At 44.0% G+C, this 26050-nt stretch overlaps 1 protein-coding gene across 1 annotated transcript; it reads right to left on the reverse strand.

The window, feature by feature from the left end:
- Positions 1–354: 354 nt before the first annotated feature.
- LOC141213613 (uncharacterized) lies at positions 355–25810 on the reverse strand. The gene is made up of 9 exons (XM_073665221.1): positions 25635–25810; positions 25428–25551; positions 25247–25344; positions 10902–11051; positions 10593–10772; positions 10382–10502; positions 10201–10298; positions 4803–4893; positions 355–2626 (listed from the first exon to the last, which is right to left on the reverse strand). The coding sequence occupies exons 1-9, from the start codon at positions 25656–25658 to the stop codon at positions 1014–1016; spliced, it is 2499 nt and encodes an 832-aa protein (XP_073521322.1). The 5' UTR covers positions 25659–25810; the 3' UTR covers positions 355–1013.
- Positions 25811–26050: the final 240 nt, after the last annotated feature.

Genomic DNA, 26050 nt, shown 5'->3' on the forward strand with positions numbered 1-26050 from the left:
ATAAAAGACTGAGTCTTTATTGGACTTCAGATTTGTAAGCTTTTTCAAGATGAGGAGTTTCTTCAGTTGTTGCAGGGCAAGGAAAAGGCTGTATGGTCTAGATTTGCATTTGTGGTAACTAACGTTTTGGGAAACTCAAGGGCAGATACAGAAACTATGAAGAGTTGGTGTTCTTTCTCCTCAAAACATATAAGGATCTTGGCTGTAACATGTCCTTAATGATTAATTTCTTACATTCTAGAATTTTCTTACACCAAACTGTGGAGTAGTGAGAGGCGAGGGTGGTGAGAGATGTAACCAAGATTTTGCAGCTATGGAGAAGAGATATCAAGGAAAAAGGAAATCCATCAATGCTTGCAGATTACATAATTTTAATAGATGATCCGATACAGGAGTACAAGAAACAAGCAAAAAACAGTTGTCACTGAATGAGGACTAATTTTGTAGTGCAATTTCTGTAACTGTTTAAAATTCGCAATAAGGTAGACAGGTTTTAGTTATTTGAATTTTTCTAAGTTTTCTCTAAATAAATATCAAAAAAGTGGCATAACAAAATATTCTGCATCTGTATATTTACAAGAATAATAATGTTTCAAAGTACTGAAACTTTTATCATTAATTATATGTAGCAGTAAAAGGAAAACTCAATTGTCCAATTTGAATTCAGGAGGTCAAACTCATTAAGAAATGGCTCAGTTCATAGCGGAACCTGACAACTTTTAAAAATATGTAAAACAGTGTTACATAATCTGAAAGGTCATTGAGCTAGGTTCTTCAGCTGCTCAGTCAGGATGTGCAGCCTCTGTACAGGTCCTGGTACCTTCATCTCCTCTGCACCAATCAGATAAGTGTGGGGCTGGAGGAGAGAGCAGTTCTCTCACTGATCAGGAAGGACACTGTCTCTCATTGTTCTCGGTCACAGGAAGCTACCTCCAGTCTATAGGACGCACTCATTTATTAGCAAGATTTTTTCTTGCTAAAAGTGTGTCTTTTCAAGTAAAACATTTTCTACATTAAGGATATAAAAAAGGCTTCTCCCCTCTGTGACTTCTCTGATGTCTAACAAGATGCGCTTTCCGGTTAAAACATTTCCCACATTCTGAACAGGAAAAAGGCTTTTCCCCTGTGTGAGTTCTCTGGTGACTAAGAAGATTTGATTTCTGGCTAAAACATTTCCCACATTCTGTACATGAAAAAGGCTTCTCCCCTGTGTGAGTTCTCTGATGTGTAACAAGATCTGATTTCTCGGCAAAACATTTCCCACATTCTGAACATGAAAAAGGCATCTTTCCTGTGTGAGTTATCTGGTGTCTATCAAGATGCGTTTTCCGGTTAAAACATTTCCCACATTCTGAACATGAAAAAGGCTTCTCCCCTGTGTGAATTCTCTGATGATTGAGAAGACTTGATTTCTCTGTAAAATATTTCCCACATTCTGAACATGAAAAAGGGTTCTCTCCTGTGTGAGTTCTCGAGTGCTTAACAAGATTTGATTTCCCTGTAAAACATTTCCCACATTCTGAACAGGAAAAAGGCTTTTCCCCTGTGTGAGTTCTCTGATGTCTAACAAGAGCTGATTTGTTGTTAAAACATTTTCCACATTCTGAACATAAAAAAGGCTTCTCCCCTGTGTGAGTTCTCTGATGTGTAACAAGATCTGATTTCTGGTTAAAACATTTTCCACATTCTGAACATGAAAAAGGCATCTTTCCTGTGTGAGTTCTCTGATGTCTATCAAGATGCGCTTTACGGTTAAAACATTTTCCACATTCTGAACATGAAAAAGGCTTCTTCCCTGTGTGAATTATCTGATGTTTGGTAAGACTTGATTTCTCTGTAAAATATTTCCCACATTCTAAACATGAAAAAGGCTTCTCTCCTGTGTGAGTTCTCTGATGTGTAACAAGATCTGATTTCTCTGTAAAATATTTCCCACATTCTGAACATGAAAAAGGCATCTTTCCTGTGTGAGTTCTCTGATGTATATCAAGATGTGCTTTCCGGAAAAAACATTTCCCACACTCTGAACAGGAAAAAGGCTTTTCCCCTGTGTGAGTTCTCTGATGTCTATCAAGATGCGCTTTCCGGTTAAAACATTTCCCACATTCTGAACATGAAAAAGGCCTCTCCCCTGTGTGAATTATCTGATGTTTGATAAGACTTGATTTCCCTGTAAAACATTTCTCACATTCTGAACATGAAAAAGGCTTCTCCCCTGTGTGAGTTCTTTGGTGACTAAGAAGACTTGCTTTCTTATTAAAACATTTCATACACTTGAAACAAGGAAATCTATTCTTTGCTGCGTGAATTTTTTGAAGTTTAAGAAAAAAATTTTTGAGAGGAAAACTATTTCCATAAACTGACCGTGAAAATGGCTTCTTAGCTTTAGGAGCAGTTTGTTTTTTAATGCTTATTGTGTGACTTTGATTTTCCTTAGTAGTCGGTAATGAATCAGAAGATAGGACCTGTTTGAAAGGATAAGATGACACATCTTTGCTGTGAAGGGATGATGGTAAATTTGGAGTAACAGCATTCACTTCAATTGTATCCTGTGAGATCTCCAGCTCATCTGATTTGAAAATTGAAGATGTCAGCTGTCCCTCTGATCTCCTAGTACAGTCATCTGCTAAGTAAAAAAAAGTATTATATTTGAATAAAATATTCTTGAAATTTATATGTTTGAACAGTTCTACTTAAACGGTTGGTACAAATGGCAAGTTATGTAAAAATATTGAATTATTCACCAAGACAACTCACAGTCTAATAGAAAACCTCATAGCATGAACCAGTAGAGCTTGGTGTTCAACTGTTTGTCCATTCTGCCTCCCATATATGAAATATGCGAAAATAATACCAATAATAGGACCACTGTACATTCCAGATTTGTCCACTGCACAATGTGCATAGGGTTTGTAAAAATTAGCCCTATGGGCTGCGTCATGGTTGATGCAGGAAGCCACCATGCCAAAGGCCTCCAATCACAAATAGTAGTTAGGCTGGAGTAGGAATACTGTCCTGGTTTGTCCACTGCACAATGTGCATAGTTTGTAAAAATTAGCCCTACTCATCTCACAAAAAACAAGCCTCCACTCAGGTCCATCATCTGTCAATGGAAAAACAGAGGTTTCCACATCATTAGCGACTCAAAAACTCTTGAAAAGAAACATGGCTTCCATAAACCAATACAGCAAAATCCGCTCTTCCAAAGTCAAATATGATCCCTACTTAACTCAAATGGAAAGCACCACACCCTACTAAAGCTCATGCATAATGCCGGAAGTTGCCCGATACAGCCTTGTTCTCCGCTGGTTAAGTCCTCTGTGTTCAGCTTCCGTGTTGTGTATTTTCTTCTTAGTTTCTTCTTGTGATCCCAGCCCGTTTACTGACTACTATTATGTCTTCTGATTTTGTATTTTCTCTGCCCTCCTGGTTCTGACCCGGCTACCTGACTATTCTTCTTGTCATCTCACACCACAGAACAGCAGGCAACACTAAATCCAATCCTAGGGGTCTTTGTGTAAGTACAGATCCATGTAGAGGGGTTAAATGGTGATGGGCAAAACTTTGACTATAGACAATAACACGTCTAATGGAAAGATATAAAAAAAAAAAAAAAAAAAAGCAACTAGTGGTGAAACCTCTCTGGGGTAATTAGAGTATGCATCTTGGTAGCTCCTGGCAATTTAAACTATAGTAAGGGCCAATATTTTCTGTCAGATGAGTATCAAGAAGAAATATACATTTAATGCGAACTTTTTACAATACTGCAGAGCTGAGGTGTCTTAAATGTAGAACTCGGGCATTTGGAAGAGACAATGGAGACCTTTTTTGAAAGAGTACCAGGGAATTACAGAGTTAAGTGAGGCAGGCCGATCCCACCACAATCAAACTATCATACAGAATGGAGCTGTATAAAAAAAAGAAGACAGAATAAAAAAAACACGTTACATTCCCAACAAGAATGTATGTTTGGGAGGGGGGGGGGGACAATTCCAACACTAAATCAGAGTTGCACTTATTTATGGTGGACCATTGGAGCTACTATGAGTCCTGACCAGAAGAGTAGAGAAAGTAGTACTGCTCCCCATTTCAGGATAAATTGTATCTAAATTCTTTAGGATCGATAATATAATTTATGACGTGGAGTGAATCCATGAAACCAGGGATCAAGTCATGCCAACATATCTCCTGCAGGCATGAATACATTTTTTACAGCCATCAGCCACTCACAGCTTAGAGATATATCATAGCACAGGTGTAATGTTTTTTGTATACTTTACCTATTTGAAGTTATTTGGTTTAAAAAGAAATTAAAAAGTCAGGGTAAAGGGAAACTCCGTTGTTATTATACAGAAATTCACACTTGGCCCTCACTGCACGTTTAATGTTGCCTATCATAAAAGCGAGGTTTGGTCATAAAGACTGGATCTGGTCTTTTAGGGACCATATGAGCACATTCAGCAGCACAGAAGGGAGAGAAGGTAGATTCATCCAATAAGATATCAGCACTTCCTACATATGCTGTCCTTTGGATTGGTAGTTTACAGATCTGGGCAGGTAACAGTCAGGATCTTCTAATTTCAGTTGGTAGGTGGATCTTCCAGGTTGTAAGTTCTACAGAAAAGGGATTTCAATGCCCAAAGTCATTTGAACTGTTTTTGGTGGAGGACAATGTTTTGGTCTAGAGGCAAAATGGTTATCACACGATTGTGATACGGCCGGACTACACCACCGATAAAGCAGCCACAGCCGGTGACTGAGAAGAATCTGTGACTTCTCTGCATTTAGTGGTTACTACTCACCTGGGTAGTCATATGTAGGAATCTCCTCTGTACACCACTCATCACCCCTCACATATGTCTCTGTAGTATTAATAAGGGTCAGATCTTCACCCTGAAACAAATATTGTACAAGTCACAGACAGATGGAGAAGTCACATATATGATCAGTAGTGATGAGAGAGTACCGTAATATTCGTAATCGCTATACTCGTAACGAGTACTTTGTAATAATCGCGTATTCATTCCAAATAGCGAGTACAATGCAACTCAATGGGAAATGCGAGCAGTTTTCTGCTTGACCCTACAAAGGGGCCTGGGCGCCTGAGGAAAAGGCTGAAATGGATGGGGAAGTGATGAAACAGAATAGGTAGAGCCTGGAGAATGTGCCTGCATGCATTTCTGACTCACATATGGTTTCTGGGAATAAGTTTGTTGCAGTATTACGCCACTTTACAGACACATAAGAACAACTACCAAACCTAACCTAAATTGCATTTAACAGGCCAAAAAGATTAAGAAACAGTTTTTCCTGCACAATCACTTGTATACAAGGCTAAATAAACTAGAGAAAGCTAAAAAATATCCTTTTAGCCTTTGTTCACACATAATGTTGTGGCTTTTTTTCACCTTTTACAATTGGGAGGGCCCTGACTTATTCATTTTGTAGGTCCCTCTGTCATAAATCATTTTCAGTTTGCTATTCCCCAGCACTTTACAAGCTCAGCTAGAACGTACTTGTATGTATGTAGATCTTTTACCTGAGAGGCCTCAGGTGGCTCTGTAACATGCGACTTGGAGGGACAGCTGTGGACATTTGGGCGGTCCCTCCATCAACCTCCAATGACAAATATTAGTTTGGTAGGACTACTGTACATTCCAGATTTGTCCACTGCACAATGTGCATGGGGTTTGTAAAAATTAGCCCTATGGGCTGCGTCATGGTTGATGCAGGAAGCCACTATGCCAAGGGCCTCCAATCACAAATAGTAGTTAGGCTGGAGTAGGAATACTGTCCTGGTTTGTCCACTGCACAATGTGCATAGTTTGTAAAAATTAGCCCTATGGGCTGAGTCACGGTTGACAAAGGAAGGAATCTGGTTTTTATGAGAAGGGGGTGAGGTTAACAGCAGTAGCATGAATCTGCATTTTTGGTGAATTTAGGTTGGCTTGCTGTCATATGGAAGGATTACAAACTGTGGAGATATCCAGTCCTTGTTGAATTTAATCAAAGTCTGTCTACATTTTCCGTGGAGAGGCGTGTGCGCCTATCAGTGATGATTTCCCCAGCGGAACTGAAAACACGCTCAGACACCACACTAGCAGCCGGGCAGGCCAGCACCTCCAAGGCATATAAGGAGAGGTCAGGCCAAGTGTTCAGCTTAGACACTCAATAATTAAAGGGAACTGAAGCGTCAGAAAGGACACACGTATGGTCACTTAAAGTAACCCTTGACCATGTTCTGCAACTTATTCCTCCTTGGGATTTTTATAGGCACAGATAGCCCTTGCTGTTTTGCTGGTTTATTGAAAATTGGCCAATTTGGGCACATTTTCCCCCCACCTCCGTTGGAGCTGGGGTTCGTGTATCTCCCCATTATCCCTTGGTGTTGAAAAGAGCTGGTACCTCTGCCACCAGCATTATCTGAGGGTGATGTTTTCAACAACTGATCTACAAAGGCCCTCTTAAACGATTCCATTGTACAACGCCTGGCAAAAATTATGGAATCACTGTGCTCGGAGGATGCTCATTCAGTTGCTTAATGTTGAAAAAAAAGCAGATCATAGACATGGCACAAAACTAAATTCATTTCAAATGGCAACTTTAGGTCTTTAAGAAACACTAAAAGAAATCAAGATTAAAAATGTGATACTCAGTAAGGGTAATATTTTTCAGACCAAGCAGAGGGAAAAAATTATGTTATGGAATCACTGAATCCTGAGGAAAAAATTATGGAATCACCCTGTAAATTTTCATTTCCAAAACTAACACCTGCATCAAATTAGATCAGCTCGTTAGTCTGTATCTAAAAAGAAGTGATCACACCTTGGAGAGCTGTTGCACCAAGTGGACTGACATGAATCATAGCTCCAACACGAGAAATGTCAATTGAAACAAATGGGTGGATTGGACAACCTTTCAGGGTAGGATCTGGTGTCCGTCAGTGCTGTCCTCTTAGCCATTTGCTTCACACCTTTGCAATTGATCCCTTTTTCAGAAGGATCGATTGTGGATCGTTGGCAGGGGTGTGGATGGGCAGGGCAGCACGGGAGGCTATCTTGAGGGAAGTGGCCTATGCGGACGATGTCACCCTCTGTTTCTTCACAAGAGAAGGCAATTGTGGTGATGTCAGAAGTGGAGCGCTACTCTGAGGCATCCGGGTCCAAGGTCAACCAGGATAAGTGTGAAAGTCTCTGGCTGGGAGGCGGAGATCCCGGGTTTGATCTTCCGGACACCCTCCCCGAACCCCAAGAACACGCCAAAGTCCTGGGCACTGAATTCAGCCAGGGTTCTTACCCCATGAAAAACTGGGAAGGCAGAATCAAAGATGTCGCCCAAAGAGTGGACCAATGGAAGGGTTGGTCTTTGAGAATGAGGGAAAGGGTTGGCCTGTGCAAAGCTTTCCTGCTCCCCTTGCTAATCCTACCTGGGCAGCGTCTGTGTCTTGCAAAAGCCTCTCTGGACACGGGTCTACAGTCTGTTCTTCCAGATGTTATGAGGGAATAGACTGAACCTAGTCAAGCGGGAGGTCACTTACCGCACGAGGAGACTAGGGTGCTTGTATATGGTGAACCCCGTGGTGTTCCTAGTGAACACCTTCTTGAAAGTTAACGTGGCAAACCTCTGGAAGTAGAGGGCTCCTTCATGGGTATTATCCTGCAAGGGATGGTTTCAGCCATCAATCTTCAGGGGGAAGATTGAAAGATCCTCGCACACTGCATGGGCATCTCCCGGCTTATGTTATCCCGGTTCTGAAAATGATCCATCGGTGGGGTCTGGGAATATGGGGAGTGAGGTCCCTCCTGAGGAAACTCCTTGATAGGAGGGTCTGGCTTTCTCATTTTCAGAGTCCATTGGTCCTCAAGAACTGCCCAAGTCGGGATCTGGAGGTTGGGTTGAGTTTGTTAAATTCTAGCAGGATCCCCAAGAAGTACTGCGACTTGACTTGGCGCTGCTTCCAAGGTAAGCTGTGTGTAAGGGGCAATTTGAAGTAAAGGAGCTCCGAGGACAGGAATTGCCCCCCCATGAGGCTTGTGCTAACATGCTGGAAAGCATGGAGCACTTCCTGCTTCATTGTCCCTTTAATACAGAGGTGTACAACAGGGTGGGAGCTTCTATTGGTGGGCCACGGCTGGCTACTCTGTCCTATGCTGGGTGGGCCTATGGATCGTTCGGAGACCATGGGAGAAGGGACCAAACAACTTTATTCATAATAAGTGTGGTCAGGTATTTCACGTGGAATGCACGAGTTTTAGTTTCGACGCAGAGTAAAATCCTAAGTGCAGATGAAGTTTGTAGGAACATCCTAGGTGACCTGGTGATGGTACGTTCTCTGGAGTATGAAAGACTGGCTTCCCGGAGGGCGGCCCGTCTCTGGAGGAGCTTTTCCTTCAGGGTGCCTTAGTCCGGTAGTACTCCTATATCCAGGTGGTAGGCTGATGTCTTTTGTTTTGTATTTATGTCTCCTGAATAGATTTGCAAGCATCGAACTTGAGCCTTGGATGGTGAGCATGTAGGTTGCCTTTGTCCTGGCCTCTGCTCAACTTGGTATGGCAGATGCTACAGCCTACAATGTTTTTCTCTGAAGGACTTTCAGAAAAAAAATTCCACACAGCAGCTGAACGCCCCCTTGCCCTGACTTGGCAGACAGCGGGGGTGCTCTTGGGAACAGTTGACCCAGTTCTCACTCTGGGAAAACCATGACCCCTTGGTGCCTGTGTTGGTGCTACATATCCATCTTCCTCTGTGTTGCTGTCATGGCTATGCATGCCAATGGTCCAGGTCGGATCAGTGGACTCATCATAGACTACCTCATCTTCCATCTCATCCTCCTTCCCAGTTGACATTGTAGGCTGACCTGATAGCAACTATGTCTCATCATCATCAGCCTCCACCTCTGGAGACAAAAAATAATGTTCCACCAAGTGTCTTTCTTCTGGCCATAGGTCCTCAAATACATAAGCATCAATGCACGCCACCTCCTCTTGTCCCTCTTCAATGCTGCACAGTGATAGACCAGAGCCAACCAAAGGATACGTACCAAACAGATCCTCGGAGTGGCCAAGCTTGGGGTCATATGTCTCCTGTGACTGATAATGGTTGGAGGAAGGAGAACCAGCTTCAGGATTGGATGGGCCAGCCTTCTGTGAATCCACAGTAGACTGCGTGGTCGTGGAAGATTTGTTGTTGCTTGACAAATGCGTAGAGGCCTTGTCTGCTATCCAAGACAGAATCTGTTCTCGCTCTTGTGGCTTCCACACACGTTTACGTTCCAGACCGGGAAATTTTTCCATGAACATAGTGGATGCATCAAGCTGCTTCGGACCTGACACAGACTGAGTGCCTTCTCGCGCACCACTGACACATCCCTTAACAACAGTCTTTTGGCATTTTAGGTTTTGTTGACAGATTTTCAGATGTTGATGGCACAAGGCAAGCTAGCAGTCACAGCCAAAATAGTGGTTAAAATGGCCTGGTGTGTGCTTTGTTGCAGGCAGTAGGAAATGTTTGGACTACTGCTTTGAGTAGGGCACAAAACACTAGTTTAAGTGGACTAATATGGACAGAAGGTAGGCTCTGACCCCTAAAACAGCAGGGAAAATAGACCGGTGCTATTCTTTTATGGTATTATGGAGCTAGTGAGCGGCTCCTTTAAACACAGAACTTGTATACATTGCAGGTAGCCCTTAAAAGGGCTTTTGTTTTATCAATAGGCCTAAACACTCTACCTAGCAGCTCAGCAATCTCTCCCTATGCTTATAGAATGCAGGCTCCAGATGCAATGTGCACAAAATGACGACAGGGCTTAAATAGACCCTATGAAGCTGGGTGGTCAGCCAATCACAGTAATGCCACAACCAAGATGTCTGAAGCATTACTGTGATTGGTTATGAAGCCCAGAATGTTTAGTGGCGGCAAAGGAGGCGCCAAAACTGCAGGGCGGGACATTCGAATATAGCGAGTCGAGTACACAAATACTCGCAATATAACTAGTAACCCGAATACCGTACTATCCGTGCGAATAGTAACGAATACACTGACTCATCACTAATGATCAGCTCTAATCCAGCCATCTCCACCATTCTCATTATACAAGTATAAACCATATAATTCTGGTGGATAAAACAAGACCGAACACAAGACCTTCACAGCCGTATACACATCACAGGAGAGATCTCATGACACCTTCTCTCCATCTACCTGATGATCCTGAGGAATATTGGGATCTTCTTGTTTACAGTCCTGTGGAAGAAGAGGATGTGGACATCTCTCTGGTGTTGTCCTCTTACTGGATAGATCTAGAGGAAGCACATATAGGGACTGAATTCATTCTTTACATATAGACAATTAAAGGCTGTGTGTATTCAGTCCTGTCTATTACCTGGTGATGTGAGGGGCTGGGGAACCTCCATCATGACGTCCTTGTACACATCTTTTTGTCCTAAACACTCCCACTCCTCCATGGAGAAATAGACAGCGACATCCTGACATCTTATAGGAACCTGACACATACATTGATAGAGTTATCCCTCCAATCCCTTCATAGCTTTACTATAAAATGTCCCAGCATTCCTCATTCCTAGCAGTGTCACCTCTCCAGTCAGCAGCTCAATTATCTTGTAGGTGAGATCTAGGATCTTCTGGTCATTGATGTCCTCATGTATCAGGTGGTGAGGTGGAAGCTCCGTGATTGGGCTCAGGGTTCTTTCCCATCCCTCAAACAAAGGGTCCTGACAGCGCTCACTAGAGGTCTTCTTCACTACTGTGTAATCCTGATTATGGAGAGACACATTCATAAATCTCACTACGGATATTTCCAGAGTCCTCACCTCTCCAGTTCTGTCCATCTGTTATTTCCATACATAAGAATGATGTAATGTGACGTCATCAGAATCTCTCACCTCTCCAGTAACCCGGAAGAGGATCTCTAGGGTGAGGTGTAATATTTTCTCAGCCATCTTGTCTGTGTCCATATTCATCTTTGATGCGTAGTTCAGGAAAATTCTCTTATATAGAAGATATTCACTGAGAGGATCCGATATTGTAGAGACCTGAATGAGAAGTTGAGCAGATGTAACGTCATAAAAACCCTGTGTAATAATACAATTACTGGAGAAAATAAGGGAAACATTTGAGGAGATTTAGGTTTTACAGTATCTAGTTTTCTTCTTTACATCTACTAATAAAGCCTATATATTTTAGGCCACAGACAACAAGCAGTTTCTTCCTCAGAATCTGTAAGTGAATACCTTTCTCATAGACTCATCTTCCTTATTGCTAATTCTCATCTCATTTACCAACACTGGAATCGGCATTAGCAATACTGCAGGAGATACTGATTACACGTGACACGAGAAATAACTACTTTATGATGAAGACGAAATCTTCATCTTCTACTACGGCTCTATAAACGTATTTGGCCAGAGTCCGTCACCGACTTCATCACCACCGGCCGTCTATATGTTTCCCGTCTTCACCGGACTGTCCTCTTCTATCACGTTAGATCTCAGGTCTGATTCATACTTAGAAGTTTGAGGCATTTGTAAAAGCTTGTTTGTAAGACCACAAAGACAGGAGTTATTTGATACCAAAATTTCCATGTACAGTGTTTTATGGGGTTTCAAAACAAAGTGTGAATCTCAAATTGAAGTCATTGTTGTTGAGATTTTGTGCAAATTTCAATGCCTCCTCCTGTGTGCCTCCCCACATCAGGAGGAGGTCGTCGATAAATCGACCGTACCAGATGATTTTTTGGGCTAGAAATATTGCTCTCATGGTAAATGTGTTGCTCCTCCCATTGGACGTGAAAATTTGCTGCCCATACTTACTCCCCTCCTTTGTAAAAAAAAAAAAAAAAAATTGATTGTCAAAGCAGAAATAATTATGATCCAGAAGAAATTTAACTGACATGATAATGAAATCTTTTATTTCTCCTGTATACGTGCTATAGGTATCCAAGTGATAGCTCAGGCTAGTTAATGCTACACTGTGTGGTATGGATGAATATAGAGCTACACGTGGTCAAAATTGTTAATACCCCTCGTTTAACCCCTTACTGGCCTGGGGCATATTAGTACGCCCCAGGCCATCACCCCCGGTTCAGCACAGGCTTCGGCGCTGAGCTCGCACTGAACCGGGCACATGTCAGCTGATTCTTACAGCTGACATGTGCCTGCAACAGCCTCGGGTGGAATCGCAATCCACCCGCGGCTGTTAACCAGTTAAATGCCTCTGTCAATCTCTGACAGCGGCATTTAACAGGGCCGCACCAGAAGTGTGTCACTTACCCCGCCCATCAGTGACCCCGTCATGTGATCGCGGGTCACTGATGGGTGGGCATGGCAACCCGGGGTCTGCAACAGACCCCAGTGGTTGTCATGAAAAGATTGCTATGAGCGCCACCTAGTGGTCGGCGCTAATAGCACAGGAGCATTTCTGCTACACAGAGGTGATCTGCTCATCGCCTCTATGTAGCACAGGCAATCAGACAGTTGCTGCTTCTAGTCTCCTATGGAGACTATAGAAGCAAGCAAAAAGTGTAAAAAAATGTTTTTAAAAATATTACATTTTTTTAAAAATATAAAAGTTTAAATCACCCCCCTTTTCACCTCATTCAAAATAAAATAATAAAAAATAAACCCCCCCACACACATATTTGGTATCGCCCATTCAGAATTTACCGAAAAAATAATTAATCCGATCGGTAAATGGCGTAACAAGAAAAAAAATTCCAAACGCCAGAATTACGTTTTTTTGGTCGCCGCAACATTGCAATAAAATGCAATAACGGGTGATCAAAACATCGGTTCTACCCCAAAATGGTATCAATAAAAACGGCAGGCAAAAAATGAGCCCTCGCCCGGCCCCAGATCCCAAAAAAATGGAGACGCTGAGGGTCTAGGAAAATTGTGCCATTTTTTTCTGGAATTTTTTTTCACCACTTAAATAAAAAAGAACCTGTACATATTTGGTGTCTAAGAACACATAATGACCTGGGGAATAATAATGGCAGGTCAGTTTTAGCACTCAATGAACGTGGAAAGAAAAAAAAAAAAAAAACCAAAACAGTGGAATTGCATTTTTTTGCAATTTCACCGCACTTGGAATTTTTTTCCCCGTTTTCCAGTACACGATAGGGTCAAACTAGTAATGACGTTTAAAAGTACAACTCGTCCCCCAAAAAATAAGCACTCACATGACCATATTGACTGGTCATGAAGGGGTTAATGAAAGAAAAACCCACAATGGTCACAGAAATACCTTGAATCTGACAAAAGTAATAAATTAAAACTCTCTGAAAATGAACAAATTAAAGTCAGGATTTTCTTTTCAACCCTGCTTCCACAGAATTAAAAAAAAAATTAAACTCATGAAATAGGCCTTGACAGAAATGATGGTTCTTCTTAACTTAATATTTTGTTGAACAACCTTTTGAGGCAATCACTGCAATGAAATGATTCCTGTACCTGTCATTGAGACTCCTGCACCTCTCGACAGGTATTTTGGCCACTCCTCATGTGCAAACTGCTCCAGTTGTCTCGTGTGTGAAGGTTGCCTTTTCCAGACGGCATGTTTCAGCTCTTTCCAAAGATGCTCAATAGGATTTAGGTCAGGGCTCATAGAAGGCCACTTCAGAATAGTCCAATGTTTTCTTCTTAGCCATTCTTGGGTGTTGTTAGCTGTGTGTTTTGGGTCATTATCCTGTTGCAAGATCCATGACCTGCGACTGAGAACAAGCTTTCTGACACTGGGCAGCACATTTCTCTCTAGAATCCCTTCATAGTCTTGATATAGGGAAAATATATATTCTTGTACCATGTTAGCCAGTAAATAGCAAAATATTTAGATTTGAGAGTCCTCAATGGTTGATACCTTTTAATGGCTAACTGAAAAGATGGTAACAAATTGCAAGCTTTTGAGACTACTCAGGTCTCTTCATCAGGCACAGTATACCACAAAATCTAAAAAGTCACATATTTATACACAATAAGACATACAAAAAATGCAATAGGTAAGGCAGGTGATGAAAAGCAGAGTTATTATGGAAGAGATAAACAGTTCAGGCTATAAATATTTTAGCAGTTAATAGATAAGGAGTGTGAAGGTTTTATTGTCCTGTGACTAGGTCCAGTGTAGTGATGACCTCACAAGTCTGAGGAGCAAATTCCTTAGTTGATGTAGAATGACATAAATCCATGCGACACATTCATTGCTGATCTGAAAGTGAGGCCATCACAACACTGGACCTAGTCACAGGACAATAAAACCTTCACACTCTTTATTTATTAACTGCTAAAATATTTATAGCCAGAACGGTTTATCTCTTCCATAATAACTCTGCTTTTCATCACCTGTCTTACCTATTGCATTTTTTGTATGTCTTATTGTGCATAAATATGTGACTTTTCAGATTTTGTGGTATACTATGCCTGATGAAGAGACCTGAGTAGTCTCGAAAGCTTGCAATTTGTTACCTTTTAATGGCTAACTGAAAAGATGGTATCAACCACTGAGGACTCTCAAATCTAAATATTTTTCATAGTCTTGAGATTTCATTGTACCCTGCACAGATTCAAGGCACCCTGTGCCAGATGCAGCAAAGCAGCCCCAGAACATAACAGAGCCTCCTCCATGTTTCACAGTAGGGACAGTGTTCTTTTCTTGATATGCTTCATTTTTCCATCTGTGAACATAGAGCTGATGTGCCTTGCCAAAAACTTCCATTTTTGTCTCATCTGTCCATAGGACATTCTCCCAGAAGCTTAGTGACTTGTCAACATGTAGTTTGGCAAATTCCAGTCTGGCTTTTTTATGATTTTTTTTCAACAATGGTGTTCTCCTTGGTCGTCTCCCATGAAGTCCACTTTGGATAAAACAACGACGGATGGTCCGATCTGACACTGATGTTCTTTGAGCTTGAAGTTCACCTTTAATCTCTTTTTAAAAGTTATCCTGGGCTCTTTTGTTACCATTTGTATAATCCGTCTCTTTGATTTGTCATCAATTTTCCTTTGCTTGTCAACTCTTTCCTTTGCTTCCTCTAGTCCATGTTGAGTGTGGTGCACACCATGTCACCAAACAGCACAGTGAGTATCTGTAGCCCTATATACAGGCACACTGACTAATTACAAGATTGTAGACACCAGTGATGCTAATTAGTGGACACAACTTAATTTAACATGTCTCTTTTGTCACATTATTTTCAGGGGTACCATCATTTCTGTCCAGGCATCCAGGCTTCATTTTCATAGATTTTCAATTTATTATTACTTTTGTCAAATTCAAGTTGTTTCTGTGGCCATTGTGGGTTTTTCTTTCATTAAAAGAGGGGTACCAACAATTTTGACCACGTGTGTATAACAACATCGAATGAAAGCCAATTTTCTTGCTATAAAAAAAATTTCAAATACAGTAACCACAAATTTAGAGTCCCTAATGTAGCTGGGAATTTCTTGCACTACAGTCATGGCCAAAAGTATTGAGAATGAGACAAATAGTAATTTTTCCAAAGTTTACTGCTTCATTTTTTGTAATGGCAATTTGCATATACTCCTGAATGTCAAAGAGTGATCAGCTTAACAGCAATTACTGTACTTGCAAAGTCAATATTTGCCCAGAAAATGAACTTTAACCCCCAAAACACATTTCAACATCATTGCAGTCCTGCCTTAAAAGGAGCAGCTAACATCGTTTTAGTGATTGATCCATTAACACAGGTGTGGGTGTTGATGAGGACAGGGCTGGCGATCAATCAGTCATGATTAAGTAAGAATGACATCACTGGACACTTTAAAAGGAGGCTGGTTCTTGGTATCATTGTTTCTCTTCAGTTAACCATGGTTATCTCTAAAGAAACACGTGCAGCCATCATTGCACTGCACAAAAATGGCCTAACAGAGAAGAGTATCGCAGCTACAAAGATTGCACCTCAGACAACAATCTATCGCATCATCAAGAACTTCAAGGAGAGAGCTTCCATTGTTGTCAAAAAGGCTCCAGGGTGCCCAAGAAAGACCAGCAAGCGCCAGGACCGTATCTTATACTGTTTCAGCTGCGGGATCGGACTACCAGCATTGTCAAGCTTGCTCAGGAATGGCAGCAGGCTGGTGTGAGTGCTTCTGCACTCACTGTGAGGCGGAGACTCTTTGAGCAAGGGCTGGTTTCAAGGAGGGCAGCAAAGAAGCCACTTCTCTCCAGAAAAAACATCAGGGACCGACGGATATTCTGCAAAAGGTACAGGGAGTGGACTGCTGAGGACTGGGGCAAAGTCATTTTCTCTGATGAATCCCCTTTTCGATTGTTTGGGACATCTGGAAAACAGCTTATTCGGAGAAGAAGAGGTGAGCGCTACCACCAGTCTTGTCTCATGCCAACTGTAAAGCATCCTGAAACCATTCATGTGTGGGGTTGCTTCTCAGCCAAGGGAATCGGCTCACTCACAGTCTTGCCTAAAAACACAGCCATGAATAAAGAATGGTACCAGAATGTCCTCCAAGAGCAACTTCTCCCAACCGTCCAAGAGCAGTTTGGCGCCCAACAATGCCTTTTCCAGCATGATGGAGCACCTTGTCATAAAGCAAAGGTGATAACTAAATGGCTCATGGAACAAAACATAGAGATTTTGGGTCCATGGCCTGGAAACTCCCCAGATCTTAATCCCATTGAGAACTTGTGGTCAATCATCAAGAGACGGGTGGACAAACAAAAACCAACAAATTCTGGCAAAATGCAAGCATTGATTATCCAAGAATGGACTGCTATCAGTCAGGATTTGGTCCAAAAGTCGATTGAGAGCATGCCAGGGAGAATTACAGAGGTCTTGAAGAAGAAGGGGCAACACTGCAAATATTGACTTGCTGCATTAACTCATTCTAACTGTCAATATAACCTATTGGTACTCATAATATGATTGCAATTATATTTCTGTATGTGATATAAACATCAGACAAACACTAATAAAAACCAGAGGCCAGCAGATCATGTGAAAATATAATTTTGGTGTCATTCTCAATACTTTTGGCCATGACTGTATGTGGTCAAATATAAGCACATTAGACTGAGGTTGAATGAAAGCACTGATTTCGGAGGTTTGGTTGACTATATAATGTATTTGGGGGCTTCCCGAGAGATAATGTCAGGGCAGAGTAGGATCTGGCATTTTAAATTTCAGAGGCTAATCCGTTTGTTCTTCCTGTAGATAATCCTCTGCTAGAGGAGTCTGGAGGCGACTCTCATACAGACCACAGGAAAGCTGGAATATTTGTGTGTATGGGGGAGTCTGGAGAGATAGCCGTCTGCCAAATGACCGTTCAGCCAACACTTATCTCATGTGTATGAGGCCGTTAGTATTACATGACAAGCAGTGATAGTACACAGCACTACAGTAGTACAGTGCATCATCTGAGCAAGCAGAGGCTTGTATGTTGTATGATCGCACTAAAGAGAGTTGTTTAACCCCTTAGAGCCAATTTTGACAATAATAACCAAGCCAAATTTTACAATTCTGACCAGTGTCACTTTATGAGGCAATATCTTTGGAACGCTTCAACGGATCTTACTAATTCAAAGATTGTTTTTAGTGACATATTGTACTTCACGAGAGTGGCAAAATTTATTCGATATGACTTACATTTATTTGTAAAAAAAATTGAAATTTGGTGAAAATTTTGCTATTTTCAAACTTTGAATTCTTATGCCCTTAAATCAGAGTTATGTCACATGCTTCACAGGAACTGAAGCAACGTGGAAGGAAAAAAGAAACATTTAACTTTTTTCACATAAAAAAAAATTGGGTCTGAAGTAAAATTTATTTTCACAAAAGTAATAATAGAAAATGGACCACAAAATGTGTTGTGCAATTTCTGCTGAGCATGCCGATATCCCATATGTGGGGGAAAAACACTGTTTAGGCGCATGGCAGGGTTCGGAAGGGAAGGAGGTCCTGTGTGCCACGTGTATTGCGATATATCTCACAAAATATATCCCAAACACGTGGCACACAGGACCGAGCCAACTGCAGCATGGCACCAGACCATATTTTTCTGTCCGCCACTTATAATTTCCCAGCAGATGTGGCCCTTGTCTCCAGGACACCATGAATCCAGCACTTTTCTAACTGACGGGCATACTTCATCCTTGTCTATACCCAGACACCTCCTACCGGATTGGTAAGCCCCCCCCCCCATGTTTTGCCATCCACCATCAACATGTCAATGATAACCCATTCATATTTTATAGGTTTCCTTATCTAAGAATTGCCCCTCACTTCTTCTTGACTGGTAATTCTTCTCCTTTTTTACCCGGATGTATCTATCCACTTGGTAAGTCGCACTTTTTCTTCTAAAAAAATTCTTACTCTTGACCCTGATCATTGTCATGTGGTTATTATGACCTGCTCTCAAAATGCAGCATGTATGTTGATATACCATCTTTTTCCACCACAAGCGATTTATTATGGTTGAACTTTGTCTGTACCCTGTGAACAGCATTATAACACGGACATGTTTTCATTCATTGTTTTGTACATATGTAGGTATATATGTTGTTTCCTATTTGTTGTACTTATTGTATATTTTTGTACATATTTTCTTACAGCGACATTGTGATCAAGGCCACAGTGTGGGCCGAAACGTCCACTAGTCGCCTCAAGCATCACCCTTTAAATAAAGTTTCACCTAAAGCATACCATACCTCTCTACGTGTGCAGTGATTTTTATCGCTTACCTGGAAGCACCTGCCTGTTACCTGCCATGCCTGCCAGCCCGCTTACCTGGAAGAACCTGCCTGTTACCTGCCGTGCCTGCCAGCCTGCTTACCTGGAAGCACCTGCATGTTACCTGCCGTGCCTGCCTGCCCGCTTACCTGGAAGCACCAGCCAGCTACCTGTTGTGCCGCCATCTTGCCTACCCGGAACACTCTCCTGACTATCTGCCTAATCAGCCTGCTTGTCTACCCGGACCACCTGTCAGCATGCCAGCCGAAGCTCATCCGCTGTACTGGTCAGTTCCTGCCTTCTGACCCGTGGGAGTCACCTGCTCTCATACAAGGTCGGTCCCAGAGTGGCACCTGGTCCCTCTGCTCACTTCCTTCCTGGTTCACGGAGTCGACTGAGCCGCCGTGCGACCTTGGTCGGACCGAGTTGATACTTAGTCATGCCCCTCCTTGCACAGCAGCACAGATGTTTCACCACCCGGATCTGTAACAGTTTGCACGGGCTATGGAACCCGGTGGCCCCCAGGCTCCTTCGCTTGCTGACCTGTACCAGGAGGTTTCTTGTCAGAGATCCCAACAGGAAACCATCCTGACCTACCTGCGGTCTGTCAACTCCCGCCTGGAGATGCTGTCCGTCCCACCTGCATCCGCCTCAAGCCGAGCGGCACCCGCTCTGGCGGCGCCTCAGCCTACTGTTGCCATGGCATCCAGCTCTGGACCCCGGCTCTCTGCACCTCCTCGTTATGGGGGTGACCCCGTCTTATGTCGGGGTTTTCTGAACCAGTGCACGCTGCACTTTGAACTCCTGGCACATCAGTTTCCCTCCGACCGGGCCAAGATGGCGTTCATCATATCTCACCTCACCGGGGAAGCATTGGCATGGCTAAACCCTTTATGGGAGAGAGGGGATCCCCTGGTGTCCGATCTTCCGGCTTTCCTCACTGCCTTCCGGAAGGTCTTCGATGAGCCTGGACGAAGGACTTCTACTGCCTCCTCATTGCTCCGTCTCCGCCAAGGGAGTCTCACCGTGGGCCAGTATGCCATACAGTTCCGTACTCTCGCATCTGAGCTTGCCTGGAACAACAAGGCCCTGGTGTCCACCTTTTGGGAGGGTCTTTCCGGACGGAGCAAGGACGAGCTAGCCGGCCGGGACATTTCTACCACCCTGGATGACCTGGTGTCACAAGCTACCCGGATTGACATCAGTTTCCTGGAACGAGCTAAGTAGACTACCCGGGAGAGAAGATTTCCTCGTCTCACTCCTGTTTTCCAGAAACCTGCCTCCCAACCACCAACTCCCTGGGCACGCTCGCCCGAACCCATGCAGATCGATCAGACCAAGATGGTCAAGTCTCGCCAAGAATCACGCCGAGCCGAGGGGAGCTGCTTTTACTGTGGTAGCAAGGAGGATCTGATCTGTTCCTGTCCGGTGAAGCCGGGAAACTTCAGTGTCTAGGACCGCTCGGAGAGGTCGTCCTAGGCAAAAGTAAATCCACTCTGCATTTTCCATGGAGAGGAGTATGCGCCTATCAGTGATGATTGCCCCAGCGGAACTGAAAACACGCTCAGACACCACACTAGGAGCCAGGCAGGCCAGCAGCTCCAAGGCATATAAGGAGAGGTCGGGCCAAGTGTTCAGTTTAGACACCCAATAATTAAAGGGAACTGAAGTGTCAGAAACGACGCACGTATGGTCACTTAAGTAAACCTTGACCATCTTCAGCAACTTATCCCTCCTTGGCATTGTTACAGGCACAGATAGACCTTGCTGTTGTGCTGGTTTACTGAAAATAGCCCAATTTGTGCACATTTTGATCCACCTCCATTGGAGCTGATGTTCATGTCTCTCCCCATTATCCCTTGGTGTAGAAAAGAGCTGGTACCTCTGCCACCAGCATTGTGTGAGGGTGACATTTTCAGCAACTGATCTACAACGGCCCTCTTGAACGATTCCATTGTAAAACTCTTTGGTGACTCCAAAAGGAGAGAAGGAAATTTCTCCTTGCACCGTGGATTGAGAAAGGTGGCCAAGCAGTATAGGTTGTTGGATAAAATGTGTATCACGCGAGGGTCTTGCCACAGACACTTACACATGAACTGTGCCATGTGGGTCAAGCTGCAAAAAGGCAAATGTTCTGTGTCCCCAAAAGTACCCATCCTCTCCTCACGCTGACTCGTCTCCTCCTCCACCTCCTCGTTCTCTCCAGCCCATCCAGCCTGGACAGATACGAAGCTTGGGTTGGGTGTCCCCTCTGTAGCATTACAAGTCCCCTCGGTAGCACAGAAAAACAAGTCTTCTCCCTCCTCATCTTCCCCCTCATCACCCATTGTTGCCTCAGAATATTGAATTGGCTGGGTAGTAACACCCAATGGGAAATCTGGCTCCATACCAACATGCTGGGCACTCAAAGCTTCCTCTTTGAGATTAAGCAGCGATTGTTTCAAGAGACACAGCTGCGGGATGGTTATGCTGATAATAGCCTGCTCACTGCTCACGAGGTGTGTGCAGTACTCAAAGTTGAAGAGGAAGCAAGACTGGCGATCGATGGGCTTAGACCCAAAAAGTCACCAGGTCTGGATGGCTTAACATCCGAATTCTTTAGGACCTTTAGGGACTAATTAGTCCCTCTCTTGACTCCGGTGTTTAATGAGTGTCTCTCTTCGGGCACTCTGCCGAGATCATTAAGGAGGTCAGCTTTGATCATTTTGTCGAAGGCTAAGGATCCGTCATGCATTGATAATTGGCGTCCCATAGCACTTCTCAATGTGAACAGGAAGATTTTGGCTAAGATACTTTTCAACAGGCTGGTGAAGTTTGCACCCCGGCTCCTTACGAAGGCTCAGCACTGTTGCGTTCCTGGCCGTAGCACTTTTACTGCTGTTCTTGTTGTCCAAGAGGCCATGGAGCAAAGCAGGTCAGGCCTTTGGAAGGAGTTTTTGCTGACCCTGGATCAGGCAAAAGCCTTTGATAGGGTTAACCATGAGTACCTCTGGTCCACTCTTGAGGTATGGTCTGCCTGGAGGGTTTGTGGACTGGCTTAAGATCTTGTATGCAGGGGCTGAGACTTTCCCTCTGGTAAATGGGTGGACTGGACAACCTTAAAGGGTAGGATCTGGTGTCCGTCAGGGCTGTCCTCTTAGCCCTTTGCTTTACGCCTTCGCAGTTGATCCCTTTCTCAGAAGGTTCAATTGTGGATCATTGGCAGGGGTGTGGATGGGCAGGGCGGCACCGGAGGCTATGCTGAGGGCAGTGGCCTATGCGGACGATGTCACCGTCATTGTTTCTTCACAAGAGGAGGCAATAGTGGTGAAGTCAGAAGTGGAGCACTACTCGGAGGCATCCGGGTCCAAGGTCAACCAGGATAAGTGTGAAAGTCTCTGGCTGGGAGGCGAAGATCCGGAGTTTGATCTTCCGGACACCCTCACCGAACAACAAGGACACGCCAAAGTTCTGGGCACCGAATTCGGTCAGGGTGATTACCCCATGAAAAACTGGGAAGGCAGAATCAAAAGGTGTCGCCCAAAGAGTGGACCAATGGAAGGGTTGGTCTTTGAGCCTGAGGGAAAGGGTTGGCCTGTGCAAAGCTTTCCTGCTCCCCTTGCTAATCTACCTGGGCAGCATCTGTGTCTTGCCAGAGCCTCTTTGGACACGGGTCTACAGTCTGTTCTTCCAGATGTTATGGGGGAATAGACTGAACCTAGTCAAGCGGGAGGTCACTTACCGCACAAGGAGACTAAGGTGGTTGGATATGGTGAGCTCTGTGGTGTTCCTAGTGAACACCTTCTTGAAAGTTAACGTGGCAAACCTCTGGAAGGAGAGGGCTCTTCCGCGGGTATTATCCTGCAAGGGATGGTTTCAGTCTTTCTTCCAGGAATGGGAGACAGGGGGAAGATTGATGGATCTTCGCACACCGCATGGGCATCTCCCTGCTTAGGTTACCATTGTTCTGAAAATAATCCACCAGTGGAGTCTGGGAATGTAGGTGAGGTCCCTCCCAAGGAAACTCCTCGATAGGAGGGTCTTGCTTTCTCATTTTCAGAGTCCATTGGTCCTCAAGGACTGCCCAAGTCGGGATCTGGAGGTTGGGGTGAGTTTGTTAAATTCTAGCAGGATCCTCAAGAAGTACTGGGACTTGACTTGGCGCTGCCCCCGTGAGGCTTGTGCTAACATGCTGGAAAGCATGAAGCACTTCATACTTCATTGTCCCTTTAATACAGAGAGGTGCACAACAGGGTGGGAGTTTCCATTGGTTGGCTGGCTACTCTGTCCTATGCCGCAAGGGCCTATGGAGCGTTCGGAGACCTTGGGAGAAGAGACCGAACCATTTCATTCATAGTAAGTGTAGTGGTCAGGTATTTCACGTGGATCGCACAAGTTTTAGTTTTGATGCAGAGTAAAATCCTCAGTGTAGATGAAGTTTGGAAGAACATCTTAGGTGACCTGGTGAAGGTACGTTTTCTGAAGTATGAAAGACTGGGTGCCTGGAGGGCGGCCCATCCCTGGAGGAACTTTTCCTTCAGGGTGCCTTAGTCCGGTAGTACTGCTATATCCTGGTGGTGGGCTGATGTCTTCTCACCCTAGATTTTTGTTTTGTATTTATGTCTCCTGAATAGGTGGTTTTCAAGCATCGAACTTGAGCCTTGGATGGTGAGTATGTAGGTTGCCTTTGCCCTGGCCTCTGCTCAACTTGGTATGGCAGATGCTACAGACTGCAATGTTTTTCTCTGAAGGACTTTCAGAAAAAATAATTCCACACAGCAGCTGAATGCCCCCTTGCCATGACTTGGCGCACAGCGAGGGTGCTCTTGGGAACAGTTGACCCAGTTCTCACTCTGGGCAAATCACGACCCCTTGGTGACTGTGTTGGTGCTACATATGCATCTTCCTCTGTGTTGCTGTCACGGCTATGCATGCCAACGGTCCAGGTCGGATCAGTGGACTCATCATTGACTACCTCGTCTTCCATCTAATCCTCCTTCCCAGTTGACATTGTAGGCTGACTTGATAGCAACTGTGTCTCATCATTAGCCTCCACCTCTGGAGACAAAAAATGTGGCTTTCTTCTGGCCGTAGGTCCCCAAATATTGAGCATCAACGCACGCCACCTTCTCTTGTCCCTCTTCAATGCTGCACGGTGATAGTCCAGAGCCAACTAAAGGATACATACCAAATAGATCCTCGGAGTGGCCAAGCTTGGGGTCATATGTCTCCTGTGACTGATAATGGCTGGAGGAAGGAGAACCAGCTTCAGGATTGGTTGGGCCAGTCTTCTGTGTATCTACAGTAGACTATGTGGTCGTGGAAGATTTGTTGCTGCTTGACAAATGCGTAGAGGCCTTGTCTGCTATCCACGACAGAATCTGCTCTCGCTCTTCTGGCTTCCACACACGTTTACGTTCCAGACTGGGAAATTTTTCCAGGAACATAGTGGATGCATCAAGCTTCTTCTAACCTGACACAGACAGAGTGCCTTCTCACGCAGAACTGAAAACACCACGTCCACGTCCCATAACAGGCTTTTTTGGCATTTTGGGTTTAGTTGACAGATTTTCAGATGATGATGGCACAAGCCAAGCTAGCTGCCACAGCCAAAATAGTGGTTAAAATGGCCTGGTGCGTGCTTTGTAGCAGGCAGTAGGAAATGTTTGGGCTACTGCTTTGTCTAGGGCACAAAACACTAGTTTAAGTGGACTAATATGGACAGAAGGTAGGCTCTGACCCCTAAAACAGCAGGGAAAATAGACCGGTGCTAAAAAAAAAAAAAAAAGGCAGCACAAAATGCTACTTCTGTGTGTGCTGGCAAAATATTGCTGTGCCTCTGACAAGAGCTGTTTTAATATGGACACTGGAAGAACACTACCTAATACACTCCCTACCTAATACACAATCTCTCCCTCCTTGTACTCTGACTTTGTTATGTGTCTTCAGGTCTGAAAAGAGCTATTTTTTGATGGTATTATGGAGCTAGTGAGCGGCTCCTTTAAACACAGAACTAGTATACATTGCAGGTAGCCCTTAAAAGGGCTTTTGTTTTGTCAAGAGGCCTAGACACTCCCTAGCAGCTCAGCGATCTCTCCCTATGCTGATAGAATGCAGGCTCCAGACGCAATGTGCACAAAATGGCAGCAGCAGGGCTTAAATAGATCCTATGACTCTGGGCGCCCAGCCAATCACAGTAATGCCACAACCAAGATGTCTGCGGCATTACGATTAGTTATGAAGCCCAGCATGTTTAGTGGCTGCAAAGGAGGCGCCAAAACTGCAGGGTGGGACATCCGAATATAGAGAAGAGAGTACACAAATACTCGCAATATGACTAGCAACCCGAATACCGTACTATCTATGCGTATAGCGAATAGTAACGAATACACTCGCTCATCACCAACGATCAGCTCTAATCCAGCCATCTTCACCATTCTCGTTATACAAGTATAAACCATATAATTCTGGTTGATAAAACAAGACTGTACACAAGACCTTCACAGCCGTCTACACATCATAGGGGAGATCTCATGACACCTTCTCTCCATCTACCTGATGATCCTGAGGAATATTGGGATCTTCTTGTTTACAGTCCTGTGGAAGAAGAGGACGGGGACATCTCTCTGGTGTTGTCCTCTTACTGGATAGATCTGGAGGAAACGCATACAGGGACTGAATTTATTCTTTACATATAGATAATTATAGGCGGTGTGTATTTAGTCCAGTCTATTACCTGGAGATGTGAGGGGCTGGGGAACCTCCATCATGACGTCCTTGTACAAATCTTTGTGTCCTTCTAAATACTCCCACTCCTCCATGGAGAAATAGACAGCAACATCCTGACACCTTATAGGAACCTGACACATACAATGATACAGTCATCTCCCCGATCCCTTCATAGCGTTACTGTATAATGTCCCAGCATTCCCAGCAGTGTCACCTCTCCAGTCAGCAGCTCAATCATCTTGTAGGTGAGATCTAGGATCTTCTGGTCATTGATGTCCTCATATATCAGGGGGTGAGGTGGAGGTCCTGTGATTGGACTCAGGGGTCTTCCCCATCCCTCAGACACAGGGTCCTGACAGCGCTCACTAGAGGTCTTCTTCACTACTGTGTAATCCTGGTTATGGAGAGACACATTAATAAATCTCACTACAGACATTTCCAGAGTCCTCAGCTCTCCAGTTCTGTCCATCTGTTATTCCCACAGATAAGAATGATGTAATGTGACGTTATCAGAATCGCTCACCTCTCCAGTAAGCCGGAAGAGGATCTCTAGGGTGAGGTGTAATATCCTCTCCGCCATCTTGTCTCTGTCCATATCCATCTTTCATGGGTAAATCAGGAAAATTCTCT

This window comes from Phyllobates terribilis, unplaced genomic scaffold (assembly GCF_046119375.1).
Source record: "Phyllobates terribilis strain yellow unplaced genomic scaffold, ASM4611937v1 Scaffold_200__1_contigs__length_3551848, whole genome shotgun sequence".
NCBI lineage: Eukaryota > Metazoa > Chordata > Amphibia > Anura > Dendrobatidae > Phyllobates > Phyllobates terribilis.

Bases quoted from the DNA above. Each gene is read 5' to 3' on its own strand.
- LOC141213613 (XM_073665221.1), bottom strand. From the start codon at position 25,658: ATGATTGAGCTGCTGACTGGAGAG. The intron at 11,052-25,246 runs GTAGATGGAGAG...CTTCTCATTCAG, and splicing joins ATATTCCTCAGGATCATCAG to GTCTCTACAATATCGGATCC. The intron at 2,627-4,802 runs GTGAGTAGTAAC...TTTTTTACTTAG, and splicing joins TCCTACATATGACTACCCAG to CAGATGACTGTACTAGGAGA.